The 19842-nt window shown below is 38.3% G+C and overlaps 1 protein-coding gene across 7 annotated transcripts in view; it reads right to left on the bottom strand.

The window, feature by feature from the left end:
• Window positions 1-757: 757 nt before the first annotated feature.
• The window catches only part of LOC133649923 (MYND-type zinc finger-containing chromatin reader ZMYND8-like), a 61791-nt gene continuing 42706 nt past the window's right edge, over window positions 758-19842 (bottom strand). For all 7 annotated transcript variants that reach the window (XM_062046644.1, XM_062046661.1, XM_062046663.1 and 4 more), the window contains 7 exons: window positions 18030-18536; window positions 17487-17963; window positions 17246-17409; window positions 11325-11405; window positions 11171-11249; window positions 2497-2736; window positions 758-2425 (listed from right to left, as the gene is read on the bottom strand). In XM_062046644.1, the coding sequence (XP_061902628.1) occupies window positions 2247-2425; window positions 2497-2736; window positions 11171-11249; window positions 11325-11405; window positions 17246-17409; window positions 17487-17963; window positions 18030-18536 (1727 nt within the window). In that variant the 3' untranslated portion in view covers window positions 758-2246. The remainder of the gene's footprint in view (window positions 2426-2496; window positions 2737-11170; window positions 11250-11324; window positions 11406-17245; window positions 17410-17486; window positions 17964-18029; window positions 18537-19842) is intronic.

Genomic DNA, 19842 nt, shown 5'->3' with positions numbered 1-19842 from the left:
GAATCAAACCCAGGACCTTCGTATTGTGAGGCACATGCACTAACCCCTGTACCACCATGCTGCCCTACTGTTGAATTATTTATATTCATAGTAGTCTGATTGTAAATAGATGAAAAATGTACACCGAACCAAACCAGAAACCGTGTCCCAAAATCGTGATGTGATTCGGAGCGAGGATTTTGCGACCCGCTCCTACACTCCCAATCCCGATGTCCGGCAATCTTTTTCCAAACAAATGAAACCACACCCACAGCTTATTCCAAATGTCTTCATTCTTCTTCATAGAGTACAGTTTACAGCAGGCGAGTAACAAATAAGTTAACATGATAAAACAATGAAAAGATACTCTAATAGTGGTGTGGTCCATTCTAACTAGTTACATACACTGTACGTTCAGACTGTTTAACAGTTGTCCTTTACACTTTGTGTACTTTTAAGACAGCCATGCATGCTCTCACAGATTACTGACCAATCCGAGGGCATGGATACTGCATTTAGTGCACTTTTTTTTTTTTAACTGGCCCCTCTTTCTCTGTAGTCTTAATTCACATTTAAAAGCAAAAATAACGCTGTGCAAAGGGAGCCATCATTGGAAAAGGCCAAACAATAAATATAGTTTGGATACACAGGCTTTGAAAGGGTATATAGAGAAATGAAGTACAAACCCTGTTTCCATATTAGTTGAGAAATTGTGTAAGATGTAAATATAAACGGAATACAATGATTTGCAAATCATTTTCAACCCATATTCAATTGAATATGCTACAAAGACAACATATTTGATGTTGAAACTGATAAACATTTTTTTTTTTTGCAAATAATGATTAACTTTAGAATTTGATGCCAGCAACACATGACAAAGAAGTTGGGAAAGGTGGCAATAAATACTGATAAAGTTGAGGAATGCTCATCAAACACTTATTTGGAACATCCCACAGGTGAACAGGCAAATTGGGAACAGGTGGGTGCCATGATTGGGTATGAAAGTAGATTCCATGAAATGCTCAGTCATTCACAAACAAGGATGGGGCGAGGGTCAACACTTTGTCAACAAATGCGTGAGCAAATTGTTGAACAGTTTAAGAAAAACCTTCCTCAACCAGCTATTGCAAGGAATTGAGGGATTTCACCATCTACGGTGCGTAATATCATCAAAGGGTTCAGAGAATCTGGAGAAATCACTGCACGTAAGCAGCTAAGCCCGTGACCTTCGATCCCTCAGGCTGTACTGCATCAACAAGCGACACCAGTGTGTAAAGGATGTCACCACATGGGCTCAGGAACACTTCAGAAACCCACTGTCAGTAACTACAGTTGGTCGCTACATCTGTAAGTGCAAGTTAAAACTCTCCTATGCAAGGCGAAAACCGTTTATCAACAACACCCAGAAACGCAGTCGGCTTCGCTGGGCCTGAGCTCATCTAAGATAGACTGATACAAAGTGGAAAAGTGTTCTGTGGTCTGACGAGTCCACATTTCAAATTGTTTTTGGAAACTGGACGTCGTGTCCTCTGGACCAAAGAGGAAAAGAACCATCTGGATTGTTATAGGCGCAAAGTTGAAAAGCCAGCATCTGTGATGGTATGGGGGTGTATTAGTGCCCAAGACATGGGTAACTTACACATCTGTGAAGGCGCCATTAATGCTGAAAGGTACATACAGGTTTAGGAGCAACATATGTTGCCATACAAGCAACGTTACCATGGACGCCCCTGCTTATTTCAGCAAGACAATGCCAAGCCACGTGTTACATCAACGTGGCTTCATAGTAAAAGAGTGCGGGTACTAGACTGGCCTGCCTGTAGTCCAGACCTGTCTCCCATTGAAAATGTGTGGCGCATTATGAAGCCTAAAATACCACAACGGAGACCACCGGACTGTTGAACAACTTAAGCTGTACATCAAGCAAGAATGGGAAAGAATTCCACCTGAGAAGCTTAAAAAATGTGTCTCCTCAGTTCCCAAACGTTTACTGAGTGTTGTTAAAAGGAAAGGCCATGTAACACAGTGGTGAACATGCCCTTTCCCAACTACTTTGGCACGTGTTGCAGCCATGAAATTCTAAGTTAATTATTATTTGCAAAAAAAAAAATAAAGTATGAGTTTGAACATCAAATATTTTGTCTTTGTAGTGCATTCAATTGAATATGGGTTGAAAAGGATTTGCAAATCATTGTATTCCGTTTATATTTACATCTAACACAATTTCCCAACTCATGGAAACGGGGTTTGTATATTGATCACGGTTAAGACAAAGTGACGGCGACATTGTCACCGCTGTTTTCCGTCTCGCAGTCTTTATCCGACGGCGCAGAGGCCGGGGTGTCTCGCTGATTGTTTGGTCCACCGTTTGCCGCTTGTACCGCGATCTTGCCTGGCAAATCTGCCGTCGACTCAGCCTCGGGTTCTTGCTGTGGCGCTGTGGCTGGAAAAAACACGATAAATTGGGGATGAGTTTGAAATTACTGATCACAGAGGTCCTTGTTGCACGCTCACCTGACTGAGTGCAGGACTTCATGTGTTCTGGCCAGTGGGCCTGCTGACAGGGGTAGTCACAGTAGCTGGTGTTCCAGCAGCAGTAGAAGATGGCCTCTTTTCGGCAGTTAGCGCACCATTGTTTCTTCTTGGTTTCATCCACCGCTTGTTGCTTCTCCAGCTCCATCTGCTTCTTCACCTCCGTCACCAGTCGCTCTCTTTCCTGCTCCAGACTTTGCCTCATCTCAGCCATTGTAAGCTCTGGACAAAATACAGGTGGACATTTTATTTTTATTTTTATTTTTTTTACACAGAATATTTGCTACACACGCTCAATAGCTGACAAGAGCTGTGTTGAAAAAGCATATTTTTGGAGAAGAACAAAATATTCCAGTTCTGTGGTCAGATGAAATTGGCCACAATACCCAGCAATATGTTTGGAGGAGAAAAAGTGAGGCCTTTAATCCCAGGAACACCATGCCCACCGTCAAGCATGGTGGTGGTAGTATTATGCTCTGGGCCTGTTTTGCTGCCAATGAAACTGGTGCTTTAAATGGGACAATGAAAAAGGAAGATTACCTCCAAATTCTTCAGGACAACCTAAAATCATCAGCCCGGAGGTTGGGTCTTGGGCGCAGTTGGGTGTTCCAACAGGACAATGACCCCACACACACGTCAAAAGTGGTAAAAATAATGGCTAAAATCAGGCTAGAATTAAGTTTTTAGAATGGCCTTCCCAAAGTCCTGACTTAAACGTGTGGACAATGCTGAAGAAACAAGTCCATGTCAGAAAACCAACAAATTTAGCTGAACTGTACCAATTTTGTCCAGAGGAGTGATCAAAAATTCAATCAGAAGCTTGTGGATGGCTACCAAAAGCGCCTTATTGCAGTGAAACTTGCCAAGGGACATGTGACCAAATATTAACATTACTGTATGTATACTTTTGACCCAGCAGATTTGGTCACATTTTCAGTAGACCCATAATAAATTCATAAAAGAACCAAACTTCATGAATGATTTTTGTGACCAACAAGTATGTGCTCCAATCACTCTATCATAAAAAAAATAAGAGTTGTAGAAATGATTGGAAACTCAAGACAGCCATGACATTATGTTCTTTACAAGATCGCGACTGTACCTCAGGGATCAATACTGGGACCCAAATAGTTCAATCTCTATATAAATGACATTTGTAAAGTTACAAAAGATTTAAAGTTAGTATTATTCACGTATGAGGCAACAGCGTTTTGTTGAGGAGAGAACACACAGAAGATAATACAAATAATAACAGAAGAAATGAACAAATTGAAAAGATGGTTGGACAAAAACAGACTATTCTTAAACCTCAGTAAAACTAAAATAAAGCTATTCGGTAACAGTAGAAGGGAAAGTCCAACACAAATACAAATAGACGGAATAGAAATTAAAAGAGTAAATGAAACCACATTTCTCACCACATATGATTGGTTATACAATTAACTGGAAATCTCATGTAAAAAATATACGACATAAAGTAGCAAGAAACACGTAAATGAATAAAGCAAAACATGTTCTACACCAAAAATCACTACATATTCTCTACTGCTCACTAGTGTTACCATATCTGAGTTATTGTGTAGAAATATGGGGAAATAACTACAAAAGTACACTTCATTCATTAACGGTGTTACAAAAAAGATCAGTTAGAATAATACATAATGTTGGATATAGAGAACATACAAATTCTTTATTCATTGAATCAAAAATACTGAAATTCCACAACATAGTGAATTTGCAAACAGCTAAAATTATACATAAAGCAAACTACAATCTGCTACCCAAGAATATACAACAATTCTTCTCAAAGAAAGAGGAGAAATATAATCTTAGAGAAAAATGTAATTTAAAACATTTGTATGCACGTACAACACTTAAGACCTTCAGTATATCAATATGTGGAATTAAATTATGGAATGGATTAAGCAAAGCAATCAAACAATGTACTAATATGATACACTTCAAGAAACTCTTCAAACTTAAAGTGTTTACAAAGTACAAAGAAAAAGAACCATGATAATCATTCGGAATTTTCTTTCATCCATCCATTAATTTTTTAGATAATAAATTATCTATCTCACCATGTGAAATATAACTAACTTCACTCATTATTTATTTTTAATGTTATTACTTATGGAGTATATTGTGAATAAATAAATTGAGAACAGGAAGTAAACAAAAGTTTTAGCAACTGCTACGTAAAGGAAAAGGTGTAGGATTAAATAAACTCTGCTTCTTCCTACTCCTCCATGTTGAATAGAGAAACTGGAAATTGTGATGCATCATGTTTTATGCTTGCATGTTCGGAATAAACTCAAACTCAAACAATATACTCCACAAGTAATAATATTAAAAATAAATAAATAAATAATAATTATTTGAGTAAGTTATATTTCATATGGTGAGATAAATAAGATTATCTAGAAAATTAATGGATGGATGAAATACATTTAGAATGTTTGTTTGTATGTTTATTTGAAGGACTATGTGCAGTTGCAATACTAATTTCCATCTGTAGTCCTTTTATGGTGCATCTAACAACCACAATTAAATTACACAGGATTGAAAATACACAACAATATTGAAATTACATAATGATAAACAATTTAAAATACAAGTGCAATACATAGAGGGTTTATCATGGTTCTTCTTTGTACTTTGTAAACACTTTAAGTTTGAAAAGTTTCTTGAAGTGGATCATATTAGTACATTGTTTGATTGCTTTGCTTAATCCCTTCCATAATTTAATTCCACATACTGATATACTGAAGGTCTTAAGTGTTGTACGTGCGTACAAATGCTTTAAATTGCATTTTTCTCTAAGATTATATGTATCCTCTTTTGTTGAGAATAATTGTTGTATATTCTTGGGTAGCAGGTTGTAGTTTGCTTTATGTATAATTTTAGCTGCAAATTCACTTTGTCGTGGAATTTCAGTATAATGAAATGAAATGAATGAATGAATGAAATAAGTTTATTTTGGTCATATAATCAACCATCAACAATTTTGTGTGACCAGTTTAACAGTACAGGTTATACAACAATCATACACACACAAAAGAAAACAAAAAGAATGACCGAAAAAGGAATAGGCTGAAGCCAAAGCTTATATTTGCCTATCCTATACATTCACTGAAAATTAGATTGCCTGGAACATCAACGTTTAAAAAAAAATCAATGGGATGAAAGTAATTGTTACTATATTTTATAATTTTCAATTATTTCACCTTTCAAGGTTTTCTTAAACCTTAACAAAGAACTACATGTCTTCAGCTCATCACTGAGCTTGTTCAACCGTTTTAACTCCTAAAACTGCAATACATTTGTATTTTATATTTGTCTTTAGTTTACATATTTCAAAAATCAATATGCCCCCGTAAATTATAGTTTTCTCCTCTTAATTTAAATAACCTAAGAATACAAGCTGGAAGGCTGTTGTTCTTTACTCCAAACATAATTTCCATTGTTTTTAAAAACACAATATCTGACCATTTTAACACATTAGAACTTATAAATAATGGATTGGTAGGTTCATAGTAGCACGCTTTGTGTATTATTCTAATGACCCTTTTTTGAAATGTAATTATTGGGTCTATATTTTTTTCTAAACATTTCCCCAAACTTCAACATAATATGTTAAATATGGAAAAATAAAAGAATAATATAACATATGCAGACATTTCTCATTCAGCATGTGTTTTACTTTATAAAGAATAGCAGTGGATTTGGATATTTTTCTCTTTATATATTCAATATGCGGTTTCCAACATAATTTATGATCAATTATTATTCCCAAGAATTTACTTTCATATACTCTATCAATTTCCACTTGATTTCATTTTAATTTAGCTGCACAATTTGTCCTTGCACCACTAAACACCATCAATTTAGTTTTATTATCATTTAATGATAACTTATTAATATCAAACCATTTTTTTAGCTGAATCAACTCAACCTCTGTTATCCTCAACACTTCCTCCAAGTCTTCTCCTGAACAATATACATTTGTATCATCTGCAATAATATTGAAGATAATATAATTAGTATGTGGAGTGTTCTCTATATCCAACATGATGTATTATTCTAACTGATGACTGTAGTGGGGTTGATAATTCCACTTTCCAGCACTTAGTCTTTATTTCTCACTGAAATGTATTGTTTTCTATGTATACTAAACTGTATATAATTAAAGCAGGTCCATGTTTCGCAGATGTATTGTGGGGGACAATAGCACCCCCTAGTGGGCCCATGACTATTGCGACTGCGCGCATGCACGTCAGTGACGTCAGTGACGATAGTCCGCTGCTGGCGTCCCTGTGGTAGGTGAATTTTCTACGGGCTTTCCCAATATAGTTCGTAAAATATTGTTTTGCAAATATAAATGTCATTTCGGTTCACTTCATAACATTCGTTGAGCTTACATGAGTCATATTTTCCACTTTTTGAAAGGTTTTGTTAACTCGTGCACTTTATTTTGTCGAGTGTTTTGAGTGTGACGAGGCTTGTTGTAGCCTTTCGGCTAACAAGAGCTAACAATGTCTTGTCCTGTTTTGTTCCCCGATAGATGTTGGAGGCTGGGAAAAGGTAACATTACCAGGTACCCTTCATTTTTCATTGTTTTACACGTTTATAAATAGGAGACGTCAGCCTGCAGCGGTCTTCACCGGTAGTGATGTGCGGGTTAATACTGAAATATCGATACCGCCGATACCAGATCTTAGGTTTGTGTGTAAAATAAAAAAAAATCGATTAATTTAAACCATGGGTATCAAACTCATTTCAGGGTTTGTACGGGTGCTTGAAAACCTTGAAAATGCTTGGATTTTAATGTTGTGTTTTCAACATGCTTGCCAACCTTGAGACCTCCGAATTCGGGAGATGGGGGGTGTATATATTCTCAAGTATTTCTTATATATATATATATATATATATATATATATATATATATATATATATATATATATATATATATATATATATATATATATATATATATATATATATATACATTAATATGTATAATAAAAATAAATGAACAATCGTGTCACAGTGGCTTACACTTGCATTGCATCTCATAAGCTTGACAACACACATATTTTTGGTTCATTTAATAGTTAAAACAAATTTACATTATTGCAATCAGTTGATAAAACATTGTCCTTTACAATTATAAAAGTTTTTTTACAAAAATCTACTACTCTGCTTGCATGTCAGCAGACTGGGGTAGATCCTGCTGAAATCCTATGTATTGAATGAATAGAGAATCATTTTGAATTGGAAAAAAATCGTTTTTGAATCAGGAATCGTGCTGAATTGAAAAAAAAAAAAATCGATTTTGAATCGAATCGTGACCCCAAGAATCGATATTGAATCAAATCGTGGGACACCCAAAGATTCACAGCCCTAATATATATATATATATATATATATATATATATATATATATATATATATATATATATATATATATATATATATATATATATATATATATATATATATATATATATATATATATGCTGTGTGTATATATATATATATATATATATATATATATATATATATATATATATATATATATATATATATATATATATATATATATATATATATATATATATATATATATACAGTATATATATATATACAGTATATATATATATATATAAATAATCCGTTCATGAATGAGTATATCCGTTCGGCCACCGTGTTCAATGGAGAAGTCTGATCTACAAAATTTGCAGGCAGCATACCCCTTCCCCTTCGAGCTGTTCTGGATGAACTGAAATGATTTTTTTCCAATAATTTTGTAACTTGCAAGCGTACTTCTTCTTCTAACTCATCATCGCCATGTCTCTTCTTCGTTCTTCTGCTTCGTCTCTGTTATGTTTTTGGACATTACTACTTGCCGTAGTTTTGAAGCAATGCATGATGGGAATCCGGATGTTGTGTGTCAGTGTATTAACTTGCCGGCTGGAATAAACACACGCTGAGAAATAGCTCCGTGCCTGCCTACTTTATGGGTTATAGATAAAACTATGGATAACGGAGACATATATAATAGCCTCCTTTTCAGGTGAGAGAGGACGCTAAAGGCAGTGCCTTTAAGGCATGCCCCCAATATTGTTGTCCGGGTGGAAATCGGGAGAAATTCGGGAGAATGGTTGCCCCGGGAGATTTTCGGGAGGGGCACTGAAATTCGGGAGTCTCGCGGGAAAATCGGGAGGGTTGGCAAGTATGGTTTTCAAAGTTTTAAAAATGCTTGAATTTTGGGTGAAATGCTTGGAAATGTTCATCATATTTCCTGGCAGTCTGACTCAATAAGCTAATTATAAAAAATAAAATAAGTTTCCTTAAAAATGAAAGCTACATGCTTGATCTGTTGGCTTTGCACGAGCCCTTACATTAGGTTGTTGTCATGCGGCTCTGTGTCGCCCCCAAGAGGACAGTGGTGCATCAGTCCATCATGCTGGGAGGTTGTCGCTTTAAAGAACATTGGGTGGAAAATGACAAATACAAACTTTGGATAAAATGTGGATCAAATCCACGTGTAGCCTGCTGCAAAGTATGCAAAAAGGAAATCAAGCTTTTCTCAATGGGAGTCTCGAGTCATATGAAAGGTAAGCCACAGAGATTACAAGCCCTACGAGTTAACTAACGTTAGCTAAAGTTTTGTTTTCTAACCCTTTGGTACATGCTAGACCTAAACTGTGAGTTCAGCGCAAGATTACATGTTAATTACGGACAGTTATTACGAGCTCTGAAAGGAAAAAAGTGAGCGTTTGTCAATGATAAATTATAATGTTAAGAACTTCCCTCAACTAAAAATCGATTTGTTATCATAGCCACAGTTACAAGGCTAAATATGCTTAATGAAAGGTGACTGAGGTGTTGTGAAACAAACAACATATTTTCCTTTAATTTATTATTCATATATTAATGTGGAACAGTTTTGTTAATAAATGAGTGAAATTGACATTTTGAGGATGCGTGTATTTATATCACATTATGCAGTTTACAAGCACAAATACGGTGTGAATCAATCTGCGCTGTTCAATGTCATTGAGTGCTGTAAGTAAAAAAAAGAACAAGAAGTGCTAACAAGTTGGACTTTCACAATATTATGTCAGACCCACTCGACATCCATTGCTTTCGGTCTCTCCTAGAGGGGGGGGGGGTTACCCACATATGCGGTCCTCTCCAAGGTTTCTCATAGTCATTCACATTGACGTCCCACTGGGGTGAGTTTTCCTTGCCCGTATGTGGGCTCTGTACCGAGGATGTCGTTGTGGCTTGTACAGCCCTTTGAGACACTTGTGATTTAGGGCTATATAAATAAACGTTGATTGATTGATTGAAGAAATTAAAAAAACAACACAAATGGAGACACGTTCGCAAACACCAATGACATTGAATAGTCTACAGAAACACTGCTTCATTTTCTATGCCCCATTCAGTTAATAACTGCTCGTTCAATGTTAGGCTTAGGTTTTTAGCAGATTTTCCTTATTTTCCTACAGACAGCATTTGGTGACCTCAAACAATAAGGCTCCGGATTGATTCACACTGGTTTTCGCCTTTTGAAGGGTACTGGAAAAACTGGAAAATTGATCTTGAAAGTCCTTAAAAAGTGCTTGAATTTGGCCATGGAAAAGGTGTACGAACCATGTCTTCACCGTGACATCGACGGTAGTGATGTGCGGGTTAATACTGAAATATTGATACCGCCGATACCAGACCTTAGGTATGTGTATAATTTCTTTTAAATGTATCCATTTAAACCAGGGGTATCAAACTCGTTTACATTGAACTCGTTTACATCGAATACTGTAAGACTTTTCTTTCAAGTCAACAGTTACTAAACACTTTCAAATGGTAAATCGCATGTTATTCCTTGATTACATTTATACATTACATTAGTCTGGCAAATGGTAAGCAGTGACCCAAATTACGGACATTTTTAAAACTCTTAATATTTTATATTTAATGAAACTTCATGAAACTGCAGTTTAAATTTGAGGTGGTTTAAAATAATGTGTACCAAAACAAAAATAAGTTTAATGGTCATTTCTGGAAAAAAAACGTTTTTATCCACAAACTCAAAAATAATTTGAATAAAAAGTGTCTGTAGTTTTTTTTGTACTTACTGCATGCTATATTTCTGGGGAGTTCAATCAAAGAAACACAAACAAAACATGTGATTCCGATTAACTTTGTGTGAATGGCTGTCTATCTGTGTTGGCCCTGCGATGAGGTGGCGACTTGTCCAGGGTGTACCCTGCCTTCCGCTCGAGTGCGGCTGGAATAGGCTCCAGCCCCCCTTCGGCACTGAAAGGAACAAGCCGTGAAAAATGGATGGATAAATGGAACTTTATAGGTAAATTTATTCTCCCAGTCTGGGCCAATACTTCAGTCACATATAGACATTCTGTGCCTGCGAGTTTTAGAGTTTTCCCCCACCTAACACGAGTTGCCTGCAAAAGTGAGACACTGTCTCCAGCAAGGTGCATTTGAATGAAGTAGCTGCTCCTTTAAAATGTTGCATCAAGTACTGTTGCATCAATAGTGGAGATCAGTGAAGAACATTACACCTCATGAATCTGCTGTCACATACATAAACAATGTCAATGTTGGTGCTGATTCATAAAATGCATACCAAGATTGTGCTTCATCTCTGCCAACTCCTGCTGATGTAGCCACTGTAATTTTTCAATTTCAATTCTCAGTCGTCTCATCTGAAAACAAGAATAGATTTGACTAAGCAAATGCATGTACTCAAACAAACTGTGCAAGATTGTGCAAACACCTACCTCAGTCAGAGTGTTTCCTGAAGAGCTCTTTGAAAGATCACTGTAGATTTCAGTCACTGTACCTTTGATTGCATCCATTATCTGGAAAAGACAAAACAAAATCACTCGTCCGGAAGTCTGCTTGCTCTCGCTGCTCGCCGCCGCTGTTTCGCCGCTCAAAAAGTTAAAGGCCTACTGAAATGATTTTTTTTTATTTAAACGGGAATAGCAGATCCATTCTATGTGTCATACTTGATAATTTCGCGATATTGCCATATTTTTGCTGAAAGGATTTAATAGAGAAAATCGACGATAAAGTTCGCAACTTTTGCTCGCTGATAAAAAAAAAGCCTTGCCTGTACCGGAAGTAGCGTGACGTCACAGGAGCTAGTATTCCTCACAATTCCCCATTGTTTACAATGGAGCGAGAGAGATTCGGACCGAGAAAGTGATGATTACCCCATTAATTTGAGCGAGGATGAAAGATTCGTAGATGAGGAACGTTACAGTGAAGGACTTGAGAGACAGTGATGGACGTATCTTTTTTCGCTCTGACCGTAACTTAGGTACAAGCTGGCTCATTGGATTCCACACTCTCCTTTTTTTATTGTGGATCACGGATTTGTATTTTAAACCACCTCGGATACTATATCCTCTTGAAAATGAGAGTCGAGAACGCAAAATGGACATTCAGTGCCTTTTATCTCCACGACAATACATCGGCGAAATGCTTTAGCTACGAGCTACCGTGATAGCATCGTGCTTTAACTGCATATAGAAACAAAAAAATAAAGGATAGAAGGAAGGATAGATAGAAAATCAACAATACTATTAAACCGTGGACATGTAAATACACGGTTAATGCTTTCCAGGCTGGCGAAGGTTAACAATGCTGTGCTAACGACGCCATTGAAGCTAACTTAGCAACTTAGCAACGGGACCTCACAGAGCTATGCTAAAAATTAGCTCTCCACCTACGCCAGCCAGCCCTCATCTACTCATCAACACCCGTGCTCACCTGCGTTCCAGCGATCGGCAGAAGGACGAAGGACTTCACCCGATGCGTTTGGCGGCCCGGAGACGTAGGAAGTCAAGGTGAGGTCGGTGGCTAGCGCGGCTAGCGTGGCTAGCGCTCCAACAAAGTCCTCCTGGTTGTGTTGCTGTAGTCCGCTGCTAATACACCGATCCCACCTACAACTGTCTTCTTTGCAGCCTTCATTGTTCATTAAACAAATTGCAAAAGATGTCCAAAATACTGTGGAATTATGAAATGAAAACAGAGCTTTTTGTATAGGATTCTACGGGTACCATAACTTCCGTTACTCTGACTTCGTCACGCGCATACGTCATCATACCGCGACGTTTCAGCCGGATATTTCCCGGGAAGTTTTAAAAGTCACTTTATAAGTTAACCCGGCCGTATTGGCATGTGTTGCAATGTTAAGATTTCATCATTGATATATAAACTATCAGACTGCGTGGTCGGTAGTAGTAGGTTTCAGTAGGCCTTTAAGTGCTTTCTTTCTATCTGTGTTTTACAACTTTGTTTATTCCTTCTCCAACATATTTAGTAGTCTTATCAAACTTACAAAGCACCCACTCTCTGTTTCACCGCCGCACTTTCAACTCGCTAACTGCTAAGTTAGCGAAACTAAGCTAGTACCGGTCCAAAGCTACTGTGCGCCGAAGTCAGCAAGCACTCAATTCGGTGAAAGACACAACCGAGTCCAGTTGCCCTGCTGCTGCTACTGATCTTTCTATCTGTGTGCTTCTAATTGTTTTACACATTTCTTAAATCCTTTGCCGACACATTTAGTAGTCTTATCAAACTTACAAGGCATCCATTCTGTTTCACCGCCTCACTTTCAGCTTGGTAGTTGCTAAGCTAGCAAAGCTAAGCTAGTCCCGATCCAAAGCCACTGCGCTCTATGAAAGAAACAAAGTGACTATGGCTTCCTTATTCTTTGTGCACCTTTCTCATGAATAAGTTGGCTCTACTCGAGGGCCGTGTCCGCCAGTTTGAGCAGAGTAATTTCGTAACTTTAGGCTTTGCTAGCGTTAGCTGTAACAAGCTGACTAGCCCAGTTTGTGGCAGCCCTAAGCGGCCTACAAGCGACCGTGAACCGGTTGAGACGCATAATAGATTTAGCCCTTAAGCTAGTCCTACACCCGAGTTTGCCGGACACCACACCTTAGCCATAGGGGACTCTATCACCCAGAACAAACAGTTTAGTAAACCAGCCATAATTAAGTGTATTCCCGGGGCTCGAGCACCCGACAATGAAGCTAATGTTAGGGAAATTACTTGCAACAGGCCTAGTAAACACGTACGACAGGCTAATTGCACCACTAGCTACAAGAACATAGTTGTACACTTCGGCTCCAATGACACTTGGATGAGACCGTCAGAGATTACAAAGAGGAACATAGCAAGGACTTGTAAGTGCTTAGTGGTTAGAATGTCCGCCCTGAGATCGGTAGGTTGTGAGTTCAAACCCCGGCCAAGTCATATCAAAGACTATAAAAATGGGACCAATTACCTCCCTGCTTGGCACTCAGCATCAAGGGTTGGAATTGGGGGTTGAATCACCAAAAATTATTCCCGGGCGCGGCCACCGCTGCTGCTCACTGCTCCCCTCACCTCCCAGGGGGTGATCAAGGGTGATGGGTCAAATGCAGAGAATAATTTCGCCACACCTAGTGTGTGTGTGACAATCATGGGTACTTTAACTTTTTTAACTTTAATCTTGCTAGAAAGATGTCATGGCATCGAGTACTTGTCTCGGGCCCCCTACCTGCGAGAGGCAATGATGAGAGGTATAGCAGTTTAGTCTCGCTTAACAAGTGGCTGACTAGTATTTGTAGAGAACAGGGATAAACATTAATTGATAATTGGCCCACTTTCTGGGGCAAACCGGTCTTCACCCTAATCAAAAAGTTGCCATCACTATCTAGAAACGCAAATTACTGGTTGAGTCACACTTGACTATACTAGAGCAAGCTCAGACACAGGCAATTACAGTGCCTGTCAGCCCGGGTGAGGAGTCAGTTAAGCCAGAACTAACCAGTGCCAGGCTGGAAATTTAATTTCTCGTAGAATAATACATGACTCACATAATGTTTTTGCTGTAGGGACTGTGCCAGAGGTAGACATGCATTTTACATAGGTGGCAAATTATTAAGCTTTAAATCTATCGCAGCACCAAGCAAATAATCTCAAGATCCCCACCATATCAATTCCTAGATGTGATCAAAATTATTTAAGACGCACCACAAGAAATAGACGTAACGTTATTAATATCAGTACTACGAATACCATTAACAAAAATGCCTCAAAACAGCCCACTACCTATAATATGGGATTTTTTTAACATCTGATCATTGCCTCCCAAAGCGCCATTAGTTAATGAGGTCATGAGAGACAACAATCTTAACGTCATTGGTCTCTTTGGTCTCAGTGAGACTTGGCTAAAACAGATTAAATGTTTCTACTTAACGAAGCATCTCCTCCTAAGTATATGAGTACACATATTGCTCGTTCCCTTAAAAGGGGTGGAGGGGTTGCACTAATATCCAATGAAAACCTTAACCTGAGCCCTAACCTAAAAAATAAATATAAATCATTTGAGGTGCTTTCTATGAGGTCTGACACACCGCTACCTCTCCACCTGGCTCTTATCTGTCCCCCCTGGGCCCTATTAAGACTTTATGAGCGAATTTTCTGAGTTTGTTGCTGATCTATTGACGCACGCAGATAATATAATTTTAATGGGAGATTTTAATATCCATATGAATACCCCGTCAGACCCTCCGTGCGTGGCGCTCCAGACTATAATTGATAGCTGTAGTCTTACACAAACAATAAATGAACCCACGCATAGCAACGGTAATACGATAGATCTAGTCCTTGTCCAGGGTGTCACCATCTCTAAAGTTAAGGTACTCCCTTACACTACCCTATAAAATTCGAAGTTCTGACTCATTGTCAAGTAACTACTAATAAGCAATGCTTTAGCAGCCGCCACATTAATAATACGACTCTGGCTGGCCTATTTGCCTCAGTATTGGCACTATTCCCAAATGATGTGGGCTCTATCGATAACCTCAATTACAACTTCAACAAAGTCCTGCGCAACGCCAATGATAGTATAGCACCGCTGAAGCTTAAAAAGGCCCCTAAAAGGCATAACCCTTGGTTCACAGAAGAAAACATATCTCCTAAACCAGGGGTCGGCAACCCAAAATGTTGAAAGAGCCATATTGGACCAAAAATACATAAACAAATTTGTCTGGAGCCGCGAAAAATTAAAAGCCATATTACATACAGATAGTGTGTCATGAGATATAAATTGAATTAAGAGGACTTAAAGGAAACTAAATGACCTCAAATATACCTACAAATGAGGCATAATGATGCAATATGTACATATAGCTAGCCTAAATAGCATGTTAGCATCGATTAGCTTGCAGTCATGCAGTGACCAACTATGTCTGATTAGCACTACACACAAGTCAATAACATCAACAAAACTCACTTTTGTGCATTCATGCACAAAGTTAAAAGTTTGGTGGACAAAATGAGACAGAAAAAGGATAAAACACGTCCTAGGAAGTCGGAGAAAGTTATATATGTAAACAAACTAAGGTGAGTTCAAGGACCGCCAAAATTAGTAGGACAAAACGGCGCTCCCCAAATACTCGAATCAGTGAAGCATGTTCAATATAAACAGTGTGATTTACAACAATTAGGGAGGTTTGTGTCATGTTTGTCCTCCTACAGAAACCATACTAAAACAAAAAAATATTCCCCCTCATCTTTTTCCAATTTTCATACATTTTTGAAAAAGCTCCAGAGAGCCACTAGGGCGGCGCTAAAGAGCCGCATGCGGCTCTAGAGCCGCGGGTTGCCGACCCCCGTCCTAAACTATCATGTAAAAAACTGGAACACAAATGGCGTGCGACCAAACTTTAGGTTTTCCTTCAAGCATGGAGTGATAGTTTAATAATTTATAAATACGCTCTTAACACAGCTAAAACTAATTACAACTCAAATCTCATCCGCCTCAATAAAAACGGTCCTAAATATTTGTTTAATACAGTAGCATCGCTAACCCAAAAAGGGACTTCTCCCAGCAGCTCCACCCACTCGGCTGATGACTTTATACAATTCTTTACTAAGAAAATTGAACTAATTAGAAAGAAGATTAAAGATAGCGCGTCCCAGCTCCAATTGGGTTTTATTAACGCAGCTACAAATGAATGTATGACGGATATTGAGCTCCAAAATAATCCCTCTCTTTTTGAAGAAATAACATTACAAGAACTCCTGCGACTAGTAAATGGGGAAAAACAAACAATATGTTTACTTGACCCACTTCCTGTGAAACTTATCAAGGAGCTGTTTGTATTATAAGGACCGTCAGTGAATAATATTATTAACTTATCACTTTCCTCCGGTTCCTGTTTCCCTAGCATTCAAAACAGCGGTTATTCACCCCCTGTTCAAAAGACCTAACCTTGATTCTGACCTCATGGTAAACTACTGGCCGGTGTCTCACCTTCCCTTTATCTCGAAAATTCTCGAAAAAATTGTTGCACAGCAGTTAAGTGAACCCTTAGCATCTATCATAATAAAGCAAAACTCACGACAGGAGGAAACAGCATCCACATGAAGAATATCCATTCCAAACAAAGTCTCGACAAAGAATGGTGGCTCACACTCAACTTAAATGGTCTTAATCACCACCAGAAAACAGGTGAGGGGAAAAATGCTTGAAGGCATGTGTAATCGGCCAAATCCTACAATTGTATTACATTTTTTAATGCCTCTGGACATTGCATTTAATGCTTTTTAATGCCATATAAGGCTTTAATTTTCGCAAAATCCATGTAATGACTTAATGCTTTTTAATGCCCCGCGGAAACCCTGTAATATTGCTTACTTTGTTTGTGTACTTGGCAATATCTGCTGCAACATCCGCTGAGGCTGTCGAGATATATTGCTCGCTTTCGACCGACGTCGATGAAGATGATGTTGCTAAGGCGGCACTACTTGACACCAGGGTGACTGCTGTTGTAGTCAATGATGTGTCCTTTACATGGACAGCTGTCGGGAATAAGAAAATGTTGCATTTGTAACAATCAATTTGATTTGGGCCATATTCAATTTAGGATGTTATGTACCTTTAATTGCCTGTCTGGTCTGATAACGTGTGCTTTGTGAAGAGGCTGAAGACGAAGACACTAAGCCGTTGTCGGACGCTTGAGTCTGGCCTTGTCTGGGCGACGACGCTTGAATTTGTGGGGGCGCTACAGGCTGCTGGCTCTGTTGCTGACGCGCGGTCAACTTCTGCGAGGGGCTCTGGAGCTTGACAGTGGAATTCCACACTGCATTGGGATTCTGCGCCGCGGGCGCAGCAGTCTCTCTTGGCAGCAGAGGGCGCTGTTTTTTCAATGTCGGGGCGGTGGATAATGAGGAGGAAGAGGAAGAAGATGGTGGGGTTGCAGGGGCACTGGAGACAGTGGCAAGGCTAATATTTGCTGGAGTGAAGGAGATCATGGTGACTGGAATGGCCATGGGGGACTGCGAGGAAACACTGGAGGGTGTGGAAGGGGTTGTGCTGTTTTGAGATGGGAGTGTCGTGGGAGTCAGGGATTTACCTTTGGAAGAAATACAATAGATTTGTTATTTGCATTTTTGACATCTCACCAATAAAGACCGCTAACCTTCTGGTTTACTAGCAGATGACTCTTTAACGGTGTCTTTCCTGCGTCTTCTCTTATTCTTAGTCCCTTGTTCCTCCCCGAGGTCAATGACCAGCTCCCTCTCTGAATCGGAATCCTCCAAAGGCACACGTTGCTTGACCTCTTCTTGCACCTGACTCTTCTCCCGAGACACAGGCGACGTTGCAGGAGATTTGGTCTTCTCTGGACTCTCTTTCTCTGTGCTTACTTTGTCTTCAGTCTGAACTTCTAATGGTGTCGCAGTAGCATCCGCTGCTGCAGAGTCCGATACGATAGAAACATCGGGTTTGTCCACATGGCATGGAGATAGTTGGTCTTTGTCCATAGTCTCCTTTTGGAGTTCTTCAGCTGGCGAAGGATCTTTGGGGTCTTTGACCTTTTGCCCCTCATCACTGGCATACTCACTGTCGCTCAATTCCGATTTATCAGAGTCGTCGGAGTCACTGGGTTCTACACCTTTGTACACATCAGCAGAGATTTCGTTGATGCCTGAAAAGCAAAAGGGAGAGCCACCAATCAGGAGTAATAAAACGAGATGTTGCGTAACATTTAGTGCTGCCAATTAATTAGAATGTGCAATTAATACATTTTTTATTCACACCTAAATAAATGCTAAGAAAAACCCTCAAGTTGAGGAATTTCCTTTAAAATTAATGACATCATAATTGAGAAAGAAGAAAATTGCTTTACAAAGTAAGTTGCTGTTTTTTACAGACTTAAAAAGAAGCAGTCCGTTTTATTTCCGGAAATAAAACATAATGGCCATACAAAATGTTGAAGTCAACACATCAAAAAACTGTAAGAACAATTGAATGTTGAAATTAAAATTAAAACAACATTCGGTAACACGTTACAATAAGTAGACACTATTAAGTATTAATAAAGCATTATACTAAATTCATGATTTATAAAGCAGATTCATAATGCAGTTTATAAACAAAGTTATACATATGACCATTAATATATATCTGAATACTGTATGTGTAAGTGTGTGTATAAATGTCTAGAGAGATAACTAAATGTCTTATTTACATACACTTTCTAAATGGTCAAATATTGACAATTCCTCATTATATTATATGAATGCTGAATCAGTCATATATAAAATATAAGAATGCAACCATTAATAGTTTTATAGATGAGCCTAATACACTCATGAGTAAATCATTTATAGTTGTTTATAAACTGCATACTAAAGAGAATTTGTCGTAAATATGCTTTACAAGTTATGAATTCAGTATTTACTCATGCTGTATTAATGCTTAATAGTGTGTACTTACAAAGTGTTACTAAATGTTTTAATTTTAAATTTAACATTAAATACTTACTCAGAAAATTCCCTATGTTAGTGTTCTCTGATTTTAAATATAATGTAGACATCATTGTACATGTAATATATCTCTATATTGAAGCACATCTTGTCACTGCTGGTTATGTTGGGTTTTGTTAATGTTCTTCTGTGTTTAGTGCTTGTTCCTATCCTGCGCTCTTATTTTGTTGGCACTTCCTGTTGTGTTGGTGTTTTTTCATAACTGCTTTTCACATGCCTTCAAGCACTTCTCCTCACCTGTTTTCTGTTTTTGATTAAGACTATTCAAATTGAGTGTGAGCCACCATTCTTTGTCGGGACATTGTTTGTTTGTTGAGACTAGCTGATTACTCCACATGGAAACAGAACTTCTGGATTCGTCTCCTCGATTCCAGTTTCTGTAAGACTTTTTGCTTTACTGCCCTGTATAGCAGGGGTCACCAACCTTTTTGAAACCAAGAGCTACTTCTTGGGTACTGATTAATG

This window comes from Entelurus aequoreus, linkage group LG01 (assembly GCF_033978785.1).
Source record: "Entelurus aequoreus isolate RoL-2023_Sb linkage group LG01, RoL_Eaeq_v1.1, whole genome shotgun sequence".
NCBI classification, from domain to species: domain Eukaryota; kingdom Metazoa; phylum Chordata; class Actinopteri; order Syngnathiformes; family Syngnathidae; genus Entelurus; species Entelurus aequoreus.
The sequence above is the reverse complement of the archived record's forward strand: the minus strand, read 5'-3'. Positions and strand labels throughout refer to the sequence as shown.